This window comes from Tamandua tetradactyla, chromosome 7 (assembly GCF_023851605.1).
Source record: "Tamandua tetradactyla isolate mTamTet1 chromosome 7, mTamTet1.pri, whole genome shotgun sequence".
NCBI classification, from domain to species: Eukaryota; Metazoa; Chordata; class Mammalia; order Pilosa; family Myrmecophagidae; genus Tamandua; species Tamandua tetradactyla.
The window spans coordinates 117,335,573-117,351,470 of NC_135333.1; the positions used below are offsets into that span (position 1 = coordinate 117,335,573).

At 35.7% G+C, this 15,898-nt stretch overlaps 1 protein-coding gene across 1 annotated transcript; it reads left to right on the forward strand.

The window, feature by feature from the left end:
* Positions 1 to 420: 420 nt before the first annotated feature.
* On the forward strand, positions 421 to 1,359 carry LOC143690013 (olfactory receptor 6C74-like). The gene has a single exon (XM_077168029.1). It carries the CDS (start codon positions 421 to 423, stop codon positions 1,357 to 1,359), a length of 939 nt encoding a protein of 312 aa, XP_077024144.1.
* Positions 1,360 to 15,898: the final 14,539 nt, after the last annotated feature.

The window sequence follows — 15,898 nt, forward strand, 5'->3', positions numbered from 1 at the left end:
TACTGTTTTAAATGCTAAAAGTAAACTGATGCACTTGTCATTTTTGTATTAGTTTACAATGTCTTTAACTGACCATTTAAATGACATGTTGTCCCAATGCTTGCATGTCTTCCAGACAGAAGTTACATTTACTAGATGTATGGGCATTCTAATTCATTCACATAAAATAATGAACAGTTGCTACTCTTAAGAATTTTTCTCATGTTAGAGTATATATTTTAATGTGTTAAGTCTCTCTCCAGTTACTCTGGAAATGAATATTTATTTTTACTGGCATAAACTTATGTAAAACATAAATATACTTTCTGAAATACTGGTTTCCTAACTTCAATTATTAGATATCACTACTATCTTGCCATCGGGGCCATCAGGCATTATTCTATTTTTCTATTCAGACGTGATAGAAGTCCTAGGACAGTAATGAGAAACCATACAAGAGTGACCATGTTTATCCTAGCGGGTTTGACTGATGACCCACAATTGAAAGTTGTGTTATTTATCTTCCTGCTTCTCACCTACTTGCTCAGCATCACTGGCAATCTAATCATCATCACACTCACCCTGCTGGATGCTCACCTCAAGACACCCATGTATTTTTTCCTTCGAAATTTTTCCCTCTTAGAAATCTCTTATACTACTACATGCATCCCCAAATTTCTGGCTACTATGGCAACTGGGGACAAAGCCATTTTCTATAACTGTTGTGCAGCTCAAGTGTTTTTTGCCTTTCTTCTTGGAGCATCTGAATTTTACCTGCTGGCAGCCATGTCCTATAACCGCTATGTTGCCATCTGTAAGCCCCTGCACTACACGACCATCATGAGCAGCAAAGTCTGTGTACAGCTTGTCCTCAGTTGTTGGCTTGCTGGGTTCTTTGTCATATTTCCACCACTCATCTTGGGTCTAAACCTTGACTTCTGTGCCTCCAACATTGTGGATCATTTCTACTGTGACACCACTCCCCTGCTGCAGATCTCCTGCTCAGACACACGCCTCCTGGAGACCATGGGCTTCATCTCAGCTTTGGTAACACTCTTGGTCACGCTGGTAATGGTGATAATATCATACATTTACATCGCATTGACAATTCTAAAAATCCCTTCAACTAATCAGAGGAAAAAGGCATTTTCCACATGTTCTTCCCACATGATTGTGATCTCCATTTCTTATGGCTCCTGTATCCTTATGTATGTTAAACCCTCATTCAAACAAAGAATGTCCTTTAACAAGGGAGTTGCAATGCTCAATACCTCAGTTGCCCCACTTTTGAATCCTTTCATCTACACTCTAAGGAACCAGCAAGTGAAGAAAGCCTTCATGCATGTGATACAGAGAATTATCTCTTTTTCAAGAAAATGAAAATATATTCAGTTATGGCAGGTGAATGAAATATGGAGTCTGGGCTGATATGCAATTATCCATTTATAGTTTCTAATACCTAATTTCCTCCTTTTGGCCATTCTTTTGCTATTGGTCTACATCACTCTTCAAACTTTCTTTTTTTTCCACAAAAATGCTGTCAGAAAGAAGCTGTTGCCTTTCTTTGTCCATTAGAAATGTTTTAAATTTTAATTTCTCTTCTTTTGAATAGCTAATCAAAATAGCTAAAATTTTCCATCTGTCTCTTATGTTTTTAGAATTCAGTATATCAAAGCTTTAACATAGTGTTTAATTTTCTCTTTATTTAGTGCACCATAAAATGCACATTTTATTATATTACATGACTGATAAATAATAATTTTCAGTCTGTCACAACCTAATTAGAATTATCATTCCTATAGGATACTATTATATTTTTACCAACTGTGTGTATATATTACATGAAAAATAATAATTAGTAAGTCCAAAGAAAGCATTTCCTTCATTTGAAATCATTATGAAAAAGGAGGAAAAAAAGGGAGGAACTTTGCATCAAAGAAATCTGACAAACACTATCTCAGGTTATGCTAATGTATGCAGCCTTGATATGATGTGATAAAAATGGCAGTTTATCCACATCATCTTCTACCCAAAAGATACAACCCCAGCCTAACCATGAAGAAAATATTAGTGAAATTGACACTTTGGGGTCATTTTACACAATAGTTACCTTTTACTACTCAAAACTGTCAAGTTATCAAATAAACAAACTCTGAGAATCATGTCATAGCCAACAACAGCCTGAGGATGCATGATGATAAATATAGTGTAGTACCCTTAAGGAAATTTTGCAATAAGAAAATATGAATAAAGCATGGATTTCAGTAAATGATAACAAATCAATTGCAACATTATTAGTAAAAAGGTATCATACTAAAGTATGATTTAGTAATAGAGGAAAATGGATGTTAGGCCTGTGGGAACACTCTGCACTGTCTTCACTCATTTTCTATAAATATAAAACTGTCCTGAAACAAAATTATTATTTAGAAATTATTAGTCCTTAGTTATCCATCAGAATACTAAATATATTTAATAAAATTATCTTTTAAAGAATTCTAACTTGTTTTCTTGATGAAGTAAGCAAAAATGTTATTTCTAAACTTGTTAGAGATTCTTACGAACACATATAAAGTATCCTTTTAAAAAATGTCTCAAATCAAACTGAAGGCACATCATTAAACTAAAACATTGTGACATTAAGAATTCTTTGAGGCAATAATATTTCATATTATATTGACTTTAACCATTTAAATATAGGTTACTTTTTTTTGGGGGGGGTGCATGGTCCAGGATTCCAACCCGGGTCTCCCGCATGAAAGGCTAGCATTCTACACTGCACATTTTAAACATTTATTAAAGACATTAAATAATGTAGTATTACTTAAAGCACAATCATAAAATAAAGGAACTTAACAAGACAAAGATCAAACATGCTTCATATACAGGATGAGGCAATCTCATTCATAACACAATATTAATCTTTCCCCAGAAAAGTCCGCTCAAAACAGCTCCCAAGTTTAGTGTTTAAAAATAAAGGTCTTCTCATTTATAAAAATTAAACATTATTTGATTACTACAGCCTATTCTTCCTCTGAATTTTGTAATTGCTTATTTTCATGTAGACACTAAATTTATGAGATAAGAACAGATTTTGTAATGGCATAAAAATAAAAAAAGCAACAAATTACAAATATTTGGTTTTTAAAAGCAAAAACATACACATGGTATTTCAGGTATAGAAACACTGGTGATGTATTTTGGTATATTTGGTGGTAGGATTTTAAAATATAGAGCACTTCACCAATAGAACCAGGCCATTATTATTAAAAAGATCTACTTTTCTGTTCAGTTTCCTTATTTGAGCAGAAAAGCATCAATTTCAGTGGAATTTTCACTATAAGACGAGGCCACAGGAAAGGTCTCTGTGGAGTTATGTTCATGTGTCCACTTGGCCAGGTGATAATGCCCCTGGCATTCTGTTGCTCTAGACTTGAATCATTAGTATGTGAAATTCATCTATGGCTGATTACATCTGCATTAGGCTAAGAGGAGTGCTTTCTGCAATGAGTGATGTTTGTTTTAATTAGTTGGAGGCTTAAAAGAGAGAGGTCAATGCAGCCCAGTCCAAGCAGCTCAGTATACTCATCTCCACACTTGGAGTTCAGCCCAGATTTTTGGAGATATAAAAAAGAATCACCCTGGGGAAAGCCATTGGAACCCAGCAGCCAGGAGAGAAGGCCAGCAGATGTCGCCATGTGCCTTCCCATGTAACAGAGAATCTCAGATGAAAGCTACTGCTTTTCCTCTGAGCTATAAATTTTTAAGTAAATAAATCCCCTTATTAAAAGCCTGTCCATATCTGGTGTGTTGCATTCTGGCAGTTTTGGCAGACAAAAACAGTCTCAAATGCTTAAAAGTTGTTTGGCTAGAGAAAAGTTTTCTTGAAACTTGGAGACAGTTGTTTATCATGTTGTACACAAGATCTGGGCTCCCAGAAGTGGTTCCTCCTGGCTGGCACCCTGACCAGCAGGCCATCCTCACAGGCATGCTGCATGCAGCACTGCTGGAGCTCCGCAACCTGCAAGGAGACTGATCCCTTTCATGGACTTCAGGCTCGAGCTGTTCCACCAGGCACTGCAGAGCATTCACACTGTCTCTCGGAGACATGGGGTCCTCTAACTTGGTTATAAGAATATTTTGTGGTAGCTAGTTATCATTTGTTTTATTCTATGTGCAATGGTCACATTTAGGTGTATTTGAAATTATCACAAATGCATATTTGTTACCTCATCGTTCATTTTCAAAAACCCAAAGAGTAGATGCATTCTTTAAATAGTGTGTCTATAAGAGGAAATATCACTTCCAATTAAATTGGCATACTCTTTGAAGCCAAGGGCAGACTTCTTGGTAAATGACTGCTAAAGGAATTATTTTATTCTCTTCAAAGAAGATTTACTGAAGTACACACACACATACAAGTTTGTTTTATGCAAGGAAATCCCAAATATTGGAGGACAGAAGTAGTGTTAGGCAGAACCCTTTCCCCCATGATGTGAACAATGCCTAACAAATATTACATGAAGTTTTCCCCACCCATGATTTCCAGGAGCCCCACTGAGCCCACCCTAGCTCATGCCTTTTTTGCCCTCTGGCAGCTATAATCTTGCAATTAACTTCCTTTACCCAACATTCACCCTCTTGCTGTTGCAACCCTGCATGACTAAGGGGACATTTAAATGTTAAGCCTCACCAATGATATGCCTTAGCCTATCTGCACATAGCCTCCCAATAAGGCTCCTTTGTTGGAGTTTTAATCTCTTCTCCTCCCTCTAGGTTGAAACGCCTGTCATTTTGGTGCTGATAAGTGAGACTGGGAATGGAGACAGAACCTCCATAGGAAGGCATGGGACCCACTTGCCTGACTTCAGCACCAACACTGGTGAATCATCTCAGAAAGGAAAAATGCTCTCCTCTTTTCTCACTGGCACTCTCTTTCTCTGTTGTCCTGGACAATACATCTAAATCCTAGCACTAGGGGAGAGTTGCCTCTGCTGGGTCCTGGACCCTAGGAATGAGTGAAACGTGGGATGCCTCCATTCTCTCCTCCACATACTCACTTTTACTTAAAACTCTCAAGGGGGGGAATGCCTACTTGATTGTTTCTAAGTCTTCTAAGAGTGAGAGTTTCTCCTTACCCTACCCATTTTCATGGGAAACAGGCAGTACTTGGTTTTGTTACTGATTTAAAACCCAATTGATTATTTTTCTCTTGCAGTACCACCTGGCCAGAGAACAAATTAGATAACGGGTTGCTTTGGCCAGAAAACAGAACCCTTGACCCACAAATTCTTCTAGATGTTGACATTATTCTCATTTGGGAAGTGGAATGAAGTCCCATATATTCTAGCCTTTTTTGGCTTGCATAGGTTCCCCTCTCTCTACCAAACTTGTTCTACTTATCAATATTTCTCCAGTCCTCTCTCCCAAAACAATCTAGTTCAGAACCCAATGTCCCTTCTCCTCTCCCTGTCACTTCCTTAGAGCCCACTGAAGACTTTTTCCTCAAAGCCTAGCTCCACCCCCCAACCCCACCATGTAGCACTTCCTGGCCAAACTGAGCTGCTGTGGCACAGCCAGAAAATCACCCTCTCCCATCTCCTCCTCCTCTCCCATCTCCTCCTCCTCCCCCATCTCCAGATCCCACCACAGAATCTCAACCCTCTTCTGATGCTTCCCCTCCTCCACCTCCTCCCTACACAGCCCTCCTAATTAACCCAAAACTGCTGCCATTTTCCCTTTTCCATTTCTGACCTTTCTCAAGTCAAACAACAACATTTAGGTTCTTCTCTATTGACCCCACCCCATTTATTAAATAATTCTAATCCTTACTGTATCCTATGACCTCTCCTGATAAGATCTAAACATTCAATGCCTGTTTGTGAATTAATGTGTTCAGTCTAGTTATATTACTTAAATATAATAAGTGTTAAGTGTCTATTTGAATTTGTTAGTTGGTATGTTCCTGCAGCTATCTGTATTGTTCAGATGTTCCTAATAGGTTACTGATTACCGAAATTCTTTTAAAAGGGAACTTTAGGCTGTATTGAATATTGGGAAGATTTTACTTATGAGTCTATAAAGAGAATGTTTGCTTCTTTAACCTAATCTGGATTCAAAATTATTTAAAATGAAAATATTACCGTGACAGTTAAAATTAAAGATATTACAGTTAAAATTTGTTCTCCAAAAAGGTAAAAATAAGATGAGATAATATATTCAATCCTTTAGTTGTCCCTCTGAGAAGTATTTCTGTGTTCCCATTTCTTGTGTAACTAACTTTCTATTTATGTCTATCTGCTTGCTCAATGCATATTCTCATATTACCTAATGGTAATAACAAATTAATAAGAAAAATCTTAAAAAGCTCTATTTGACCTGAATAGAAATAGTTAGATTTCTTATACAAATATATGAACTCATACTTATGAAGTAAAAAAGTGAAAAGAGAGGAAGAAAAACCTCCAAAAGGCAAGATTCAGAAACTTTAGTTTTGTAATTACTATAAACAAACCTGGACTTAGAAAGAAACTGGAATTTCTCTAAGGCAGCAGAAAACCACTAAAAGGCTGCCTCTGGAAGAAGTGAAAACCTTTTCCAATGGTCTTGATCACAGCATTTTTGTGAAATAAATTTAATTTATTTCTAATAAGTCTAATTGATTATTAATTCTAATAACTCTATTGATTATTAATCTAATTACTTCTTTTTTCACATACTTTTTATTTAAGAAAACAACATACTTAGAACCATGAACAATGGATATCTTAGTTAGCTTAACCACAGCATATTCAAATAAAGTATATATAATCATTGTAAAGCCTGTGTTTGCACAGTAAGTTTCATAGACAAATTTAAAATTGAGGCAACAAGGAAGAAATCTACATATTCTGATAACAAAGTTCTTACATTCTAAGTATTAAAAACTAACTTAGGACAGTGCAACAGTGGCTCAGTAGCAGAATTCTTGCCTGCCATGCCGGAGACGCAGGTTCAATTCCCAGAGCCTGCCCATGCCAAAAAAGCAAAAAATAACTTAGATACCATTTGATCAGCTGTCAAAACTGTGAATGTTCTCAAAATATCAAGTAGAAAGTTCTTACAAATATCTGCATTGCTATAGTAACAATCTGTGTTACTAAATATTTTCCTTATTTCAGGAAAATATGAAGATACAAATATGTTTACAATTAACATATGAAATCTTAACCATCTAAAATGGATATCTTAGTTAGCTTATTCATAGGCACATTAAAAAATATGTATCTAAATAATTAAGTTTAATTATTTATAAAGAAGGGCATAGGAACGCCCCAAATTCCATGACCCTCACCTAAAACTTCCAAATCAAAGCTCAAAAACCTAATTTCTTTCTGTCCAGCCTATCCCTGCCCCAAGGCCTACCCACCTAGAGCAGTTATGGGGGAAGGGCTAGGCACAGTAAAATATGGTTAAGTGTGGTTTAGAGTTCTTTTTTTTTTTTTTTTTTTTTACTGGGCCTGGAGATTAGAAATGGTAAGCATAAAAAATGCTACAGAATAAGTTATGTTTGTTAATATTTTTTCAAATAAAACCTTTGCAATGGTAACTGCAGTAATCAGATCATTATTAAAATGTAAATATCCTTGAAATAGGAATAACTGAATAACATCTGTGGTAGTTAGAGTCAGTTGTCAACTTGGCCAGGTGAAGACACCTAGTTCTGTTGCTGTGGACATGAGCCAATGGTACGTGAACCTCATCTGTTACTGATTACATCTGCAGTTGGCTAGGAGGCATGCCTGCTGCAATGAATGTTTGATTTAATTGGCTGGTGCTTAAATGAGAGACTCAACATAGCACAATCCAAGCAGCTCAGCCTATGTCATCTCAGCACTCACAGTTCAGCCCAGGCCTTTGGAGATGCAGAAAGAAATAACCCCAGAAAAGTTGTTGGAACCCAGAGGTCTAGAGAAAAGGCCAGCAGTAGACCATCCTGTGCCTTACCATGTAAGAAAGAACCTCAGTTGAAAGTTAGCTGCCTTTCCTCTGAAGAACAAAATAAATCCCATTTTATTAAAAGCCAATCCATCTCTGATGTGTTGCATTCCAGCAGCTAGCAAACTAGAACAACACCTAATCAAATTTCAGAAGTGAAATGAAAGATCTTTAAGAAATATGGACGTTTTCCTGGATTTAAGCTTGGGAAAAATTAAACAACTGTAGTATATTTGCCAGAACTTGATAGTCAATGTACTATGTTTTTCAATGTACTTTTGAAATTGCTTATAATTTTAAGATATCATGAAAACAAACATTTTTTTAACCTCTGATAAAAGAAAGTTATGGTGAATTAAACAAATACAATTTTATACTGTTTGGGGGTGTTCCCTTTAATTTATATAGGCTTACAATAAAAGAAGCAAGCCTAAGGTAGTACTGAATTGGAATGAAAGATTTTAGGCACATTGTAATGTAATGTTCTGAATGTAAGGAATATAAATGCATGGCTATATTCCTGACTCAAGCATAAATTTCTTTCTTCTTTCATTATTTTGTAGTATCTCTGTCTCTTCTCCCCTTCATGAATACTGTTATTGTAAGGAAGAATGCAGGTTCAAAAGCTTTGTGAATTTAGTACCAAATTTATTTCTAATTATTTGCAGTCTGGACAAATAAAAATTATATGTGGAATGGGTGTGGAAGGGGATAGAAAATTTAATGGAATGAATTTTGTTTGTTATGGAAGTATACATAAAGTAATAGAGAGTTGGAGGAAGTGTCGCTTCCTATGAAAAGGAGCTCAGAGGACATTAAGGAATGATGCTAAAGAAAGAATGAAAGAAAGAATAAAAGACAAACAAAGATGGGTTCAGGGGGTCTGAAGCTCAGCGATAACAGACCAGAGACATCAGACAACTTTATTCTAAATTGGTTCCTGCTTATATACTGCAGGATTCACGTGACAAAGAGTGTGCATGCACCTGGTGAGAATACAGAGTGCTTACTTAAAATGAACACAAAGAACCTGGGGCTAAGACAAAACAAACGTTGTCTCTTTCCCCCAGACTGTTCTCCATTAAGCAAATTACTATCTCCTCAATTTCTTGCCACTACTTTGATGCTGGCTGCTCCCAACAAATTCTGCAGGTCTTGTTTAAACCCTTGTCTCCTACAGAGGAAGTAAATTTTGTTTTTTATAGTCATATTTGACTATAAGCTCTGAATGAATATAGATAGTTACAAAAAAAAGTTTACGAAAGTGAATTCTTTCTGACAGTCAGTGATGTTCAAAATTTAATGAATTTGTATATCATATTTTTCTAAAAGAAAGCTTTTATGTCAAGCTAGGTAATCACACAACTAAAGTTTAGTTTCTTTGCCTCATTAAAATAGCCAGGATTGGGGGTGCAAGGATAGCTCAGTGGTAGAATTCACATCTGCCATGCAGGAGACCCGGGTTCAATTCCTGGTTCATGCAATTCCCCCAAACAAAACAAACAAACAAAAACCAACCAAACAAAAATTCAACAAATGGTACTGCAATAATGGGATAGTCACATAGAAAATAATGAAATGTAACCCTGTCATATAGCATACAAAAATAGAAACAAAACAGAGATTGTTAGTCTGTTCTTTGTGTAAGATTTTTTTTAATCATCCAAGTATACCATCTAGAAAACAAAGATTTTAAAACAGAATAATATCCTTGTTAATATCCTTAGCCTTCTCATCCTTTATTTCAGAGGACAAGATGTCTCACTGTTCAGGAGAAACTGATTTTCTATCCTGTTGCTGGTTAAATTTGATAGGTAAAATAATATTAAGAAATTCATATATTTAGAAATTGTATAAAATTCCCAAAAATCTGACAGTGTTCTCACTATCCATGTTATATCCTGATACTAATCTGTATGATGTTCAGTAATGGTATGGTGTTATTAGTTGTAGTTTTAATTATACTTAGAAAGCTACAGATCATAGAAACAGCCAAATTATCATTGCACTGCTTTGCTATATTATTTGTCTAAAACTGTATGTAGTCAGAAACAGGACAGAGTTCCATTTATAATAAGGAAAAGCTTTTATATTATATTGTATTGTATTGCATTGTATTATATTATAATTTAACTGTTAATTGACATAACTGGTAAATATGTAAAAGTGAAACCGAACAAAACCTTTGCCATGGTTTCTTAAAATAAAACAACTATCTAATCTTTTTATTTTTAAAAGTAGCTTCCTTTTAGAAGCTTAAAAATCCTTATACAAAATTGAAGTTCAGATTGTAAGCTTTCATTTTTATCTTTAAATTCTAAAAGGTTTTGTTCTTTGTATAACCTAGTAGAAATTTAAGTGTCTGTGTGACACATGAAACTCATGTTTAATTCTCCAGCTCTGAAAGTCAGCATGGGTGCATAGAGAAACTGCTAAAAACAAACTGAAAAAGACCAAACTCTGATTAAAGATGTGATGAGACTGATCTGGTTAAACTAAAGTAAATCAATAAACAAGGTAAAGAATAATATTGTCTGTATTTTAAAGCTTTAACTTTTATATGAAATAAAAAGCAAAATATTTTGCCCAAAATTCAAGTTTTCAGTAACACATTATCTAATTTAATCTGTCTAGTCAGTTAATTGAACAGCCGAATTCAGCTTTATTTGATCTAGAACCTGGAATAAGGAATAAACTCTTAATATTCTGTACTAGTTGTGCAGTATTTTGGGCAGAAAATGAACAATATATATATTTGCAAAGTCCCTTGAGGGATTGGGAAAAATGGAACTATTGAACTTTCCCATCTGGGGAATTCCTGACATTTTCTTAATAGGAGCTCCCAATTTAATAAGCCAACACTTCACCTTTGAGTCTTGTGCCTGATAGAAATATAAACTTATTTCTGTAATACCAAAAATGAACATTTTATGATTAGATTACTTCCAGAAAAGCTGTGCTGTTGCTCAAATGTGGTCTCTCTTTAAGCCAAACCCTGGACTTCCTCCCATTGTGGGACCTAATTTCCATGGGCATAAGTCTGGCTCTGGTGTCATGGGGCATTACTGGCCCTGGAGTCATGAGACATAAATTCCAAGGATGAGCCTGGCCCTGGCATTGTGGATTAACTGACCAAAAGTGGGGGGAAAATGGAGTTTCAATGGCTAAGAGATTTCAAATTGAGTAGAGCGGTTGTTCTGGAGGTTATGCTTATGCAAGTTTCAGCCATATATTACAAACTGCCACAGTATGCCAAACCCCAACCAACTGTGGTTCTGGGAACCCTGAAAGATATCCTGTCCTCTATAAAATTTTACTTGTTAGGATTTTTTCCAGGGATTTAAAATCTTCCAATTTTTCCAATGCCAGAGATGCCAGACTCTCTAAGAACAACAGCCAGTTTCATGATATTATCCCTTTGCCTCTTAATGACCACCTCCCTTTTTAGCTTTGAAGCAGTTAGAGAGTCATTGCTCAAATATCCCACCTCAGTTTTGGGCACTGTCTCTTAAAATTCTTTACTAACTTTATTCACGGAACAATCCAAACAATGACAAATCAGACTGTGAGGGATATGCTACACCTCTGGCAAAAACATCAGTACCAGCCACTAGGTTGTGATGAAACACAGGGACAGCTCTATGTGTTCCACAAGCCAGAAACAGATATGGAAGGCCTGCAGCCTTCAGCATCCCAAGAAAACTAAAAGGAAATGTCTGGAATGTTAAGCAGAACCCCTTCCCTCATGATGTGACCAATCCCTAGTAAATATTCCAAGAAACTTCCCCCAGCCATGATTTCCAGGAAACTCACCAAGCCCACTCCAGCTCATGCCCCTTTGCCCTCCAGCAGCTGTAATCTTGCAATAAGTTCCCCTTCCCAAACATCCTCTCTCTGACAGTTGCAATCCTGCATAACTACAACAGCATTTAAATTTCAAACCTCACCAGTGAAAAGTTGCCAACTCCTTGCTTAGTCCTTGGCTTTCAAAATAAATCAATGGAAGCCTGCCAAATTCCCACTCCCAAGCTAGACAAAGAAAACCCACCACCTCCCCTTCCCTATTTCCCACCAACTATCCTATATAACCTGTATCCCTTCCCTTATTTGGGGCTGTTGCCATCTTAGGCTTCAGCCCATCTGCACAGAGCCTCCTAATGAAGCTCCTTTGATCAATTTCAGTCTTTTCTCCTACTTTCCAGTTGAAAAACCTATCAGGTTCTTAAGGAAATATTTTTAAATCCATGGATCAAAATTTAACAGTGGATTAAAACACTTTATACAATTAAATATAATACAAAATAATTTATCACAAAGCCACATGGTATTTCTCATAGCTTTTGCTTCATATTTTTCAGACCTGTTCAAAGAAAGTCACAAAACATTCTAGACCTGGAAGCCCTGTGGTATTGTACTCAGTGATATGAAGAGTCAATATCTAAAGATATCAGTTTGTCCTAAATTTATCTATAGCATCACCAAATCCCAACCAAAATCCTAAGGGCCTATTTTTGGAAATGTGCATGTGATTCAAAATATACATAGAAAAATATCCAGGGCCTGAGCCTGACCCCCTCCTTCATTTTGAGAGCAAGTGGCACAGCTACCTACATGAGTGCACAAGATGTTAAAGGTTGAATCATGTAAAGCCCCACTACCCTAATAGCCAAGTCTTTTGAGAGTCTGCTGAAACTCTGTTGTAACCAAATCTCATGAGACTGTTAAACTGTATAAGTTATTCTTTGGGTATGCCTCTGTTTCTCTCTTTTCCTTTCTTGGCTTTGGTCAGAATGCAAACTTTCATCTCACAACTAGCCACCACAGGGAAAATCTTCCTGCTGTCTGTAATCTCATATTTAAATTCATTGGTAATCTTCTACCTAGTGTGTTCTTTGGGCTCAGGGTTGTGCTGGGCTAAAACATATGCCAGCCAAGTAGAATCAAGCCATCCTGCAAAAGAACAAAGCACTACAAGATTTCATGACTAATTTCAAACCATAATAATTAAGAAAGCACCATCTGGCACAAAAGTAGGCATATGGACAAATGGAACCAAACAAATTATATATTTTTTCACTTGATTTCTAACAAAATGATGATCATTACCATGAAGTACTAAAGGGTGCTGGATTGTTTGAATATTCACAGAGAAAAGAACTAGATCTCGACCTCTGCACCATACTCATTCTTTCAGATGGACTACTAAGTAAACGTGAAGAGTAAAACATTAAAACTCCAGGAATATTTATTCATGCTCTTTGAGTAAATAGATATTTGTAAAATATAACATAAAAGCACTAAACCAAAAGAAAAGTAATTAATCATTTGGATTTTATTCAAATATATAAGTAGGAATGAAAAGAAAAATCCACTTAAAGAAATTATACAGAGCTGTGTGTATAAATCATACACAGCAGGGCTTCCAGGTCTAGAATGTTTTGTGACTTTCTTTGAACAGGTCTGAAAAATAAGAAGCAAAAGCTATGAGAAATATCATGTGGCCTTGTGATAAATTGTTTTGTATTATACTTAATTCTATAAAGTGTTTTAATCCACATGTGAGTGTGTGTCTATGTCTGTGCTTTGAAAAGCCTTTCCCTGACTGACCACAAGTGAAATTGTTTTCCTTCATAGGTTTGCTCCCCTGCTTACCAACGCAACCCATCCATTCACTGCTTCTGTCACATTTAATATCCTGTGAACGTTTCTCTGAAGTCTACATGGGATTGTTTTGTCAGTTTCACTTCATCAGGTGTTTCCTGTTCTAGGATTACTATTTTTGCTTGTTCTAGATTCTTCATCAGAGGTCTCCCAGGACATTCATATCCTTCCCTAGTAATATTTGAATATCAGCAAGGCTGTCATTTTCAACCACCTCTGAGGTGAGCCTCCTGGGTTAGTAACACAATTAGCAGCTGTGAGCAAGGAAGCTTTGATTAACAAAGGAGATTCTTCAAATGTAGTAAGCCTCCATTATGCCCTTACCCACAGGGCATGGGAAAGAGCAACTACCCAGAAGAGTTTCTCAGTGTTCTTTTCTCTAGTGCCTATATTCTGTATCTTGCTCCTTTCCTTCAGGGAGGTACCTGTAGCCCAGAGAAAGGGAGCCCAAGGCAAGAATGGCCTGAGTTAACCTGGAAGTCAGTCATATAAAGAGGAGTGTGCATGAACATAGAGCCCCTAGTTGTGTCTAGAATTGAGCCAAGCAACTACCTAATGGTATGTGCATAATTGATGTCCTGATGTAAATGTGTCTCTTAAGGTAGCCACCCAATCTATAAGGCAAAAACTAAACACAGGCCACTCAAAAGGGCAAAGCCCTGAAAAGCAACTTCTGGTGTTGGAAATGTAAGAAAAGAGAACAAGAGTCCAAACACAAGAGTGATTTGTGTGTCTACTGAAGGAATAAGTAGGTATTACTTCTGCCAACAAAATTTTATTCACTTTTTTGAGCTAAAATTTTATATGCATCAACCAGATGAGTGAAGATGGACAGGATAGTGATTTGACGGAGGGATAAGTGAATAAAAATGGGTTTAAAGAAATGTTAATGTCTCTAGCTGTTAGAATTTTTTTTAAGAGTCATTGTTATTTCTTTTTCTCTGTAGTCTAGTCTGTTCACGTCCTTTGTTCATTTTTCGTATGTAATTTATATGCAACTTAAAATTTCCCCTTTTAGCTACACACAGATAGATGAAATTATATACATATATATATAAAAATACTGACAGCTAGAGACATTAACATTTCTTTGCACTCATTTTTATTCATTTATCCCTTCATCAATCACTATCCTGTCCATCTTCTCTCACTAGTTGATGCATACAAAATTTTAGACTCAAAAAAGTGAATGGAATTATCTTGGCAGAAGAAATATCTATTTATTCCTTCAGTTTTATTCCAATCACTCTTGGGTTTGGACACTTGTTCTCTTTTCTTACATTTCCAACACCAGAAGTTGCTTTTCAGGGCTCTGCACTTTTGAGCGGTCAGCGTTTAGTATTCACCTTATAGGTTGAGTGGTCTGTGTTTAGTTTAAGCAACACAGACAGGAGACTATAGTCTTCACCAAGAGAGTGGGGATGTGACACAAATCAATAAAAAGAAGGACAATTCAATAGAAAAATGAACAGGAATTTCTAAAACAACTGTATCCAAATATTTCAAACTACATGAACAATGGGCCAAAATAATTACTCATTAGGGAATGGAATGTGATAATATTGTGAATTCACACCCATAAGAATACTTAAAATTAAAAGCTAAATAGAACAAACAAACAAAAAAACAGAGAATACCAAGTGTTAGCAAACAAAAAGAAGTTGTATCTTATAAGCTACTAGTGTAAGTACAAATTTTTATAACAATTTTGTAAGTCTATTATATACTTCAAAAACTATATTACTCAGGAAGCCTAACATATGCTAGCTCATTCATTCTTGCTCTATACGTAATTGTCCCAAAGTAAAACACCCATCAACCTGCTTATCAATATTAAAATATATAAATTACTGCTATTTCAAAATGATGAAATAGACTAAATATTAATATATGAAATACTGAAATATGCAAATACATGGCTAAACCTCACAATAGCTCTTCATAAGCTAAGTAAATACTTTATGTTTTTTCAAAAATTTCTTTTGTTTTTTACTATTTTTTATTGAGGTATATTATATATTCACATAACATGTAATTATCCAAAGTGTACAATCAATGGTTCACAATATAATCATATAGCTTGCATTTATCATCACAATTGACTGTTCTTTTTTTGTGTGTGAAAAATAGCATATATACAAAAAAGCAATAAATTTCAAAGCATGTCAACAATTAGTGGTAGAATAGATTTCAGAGTTTGGTATGGGTTATGATTCCAGAATTTTAAGTTTTTATTTCTAGCTTCTCTAAGACACTGGAGACTAAATGAAATATCAATATA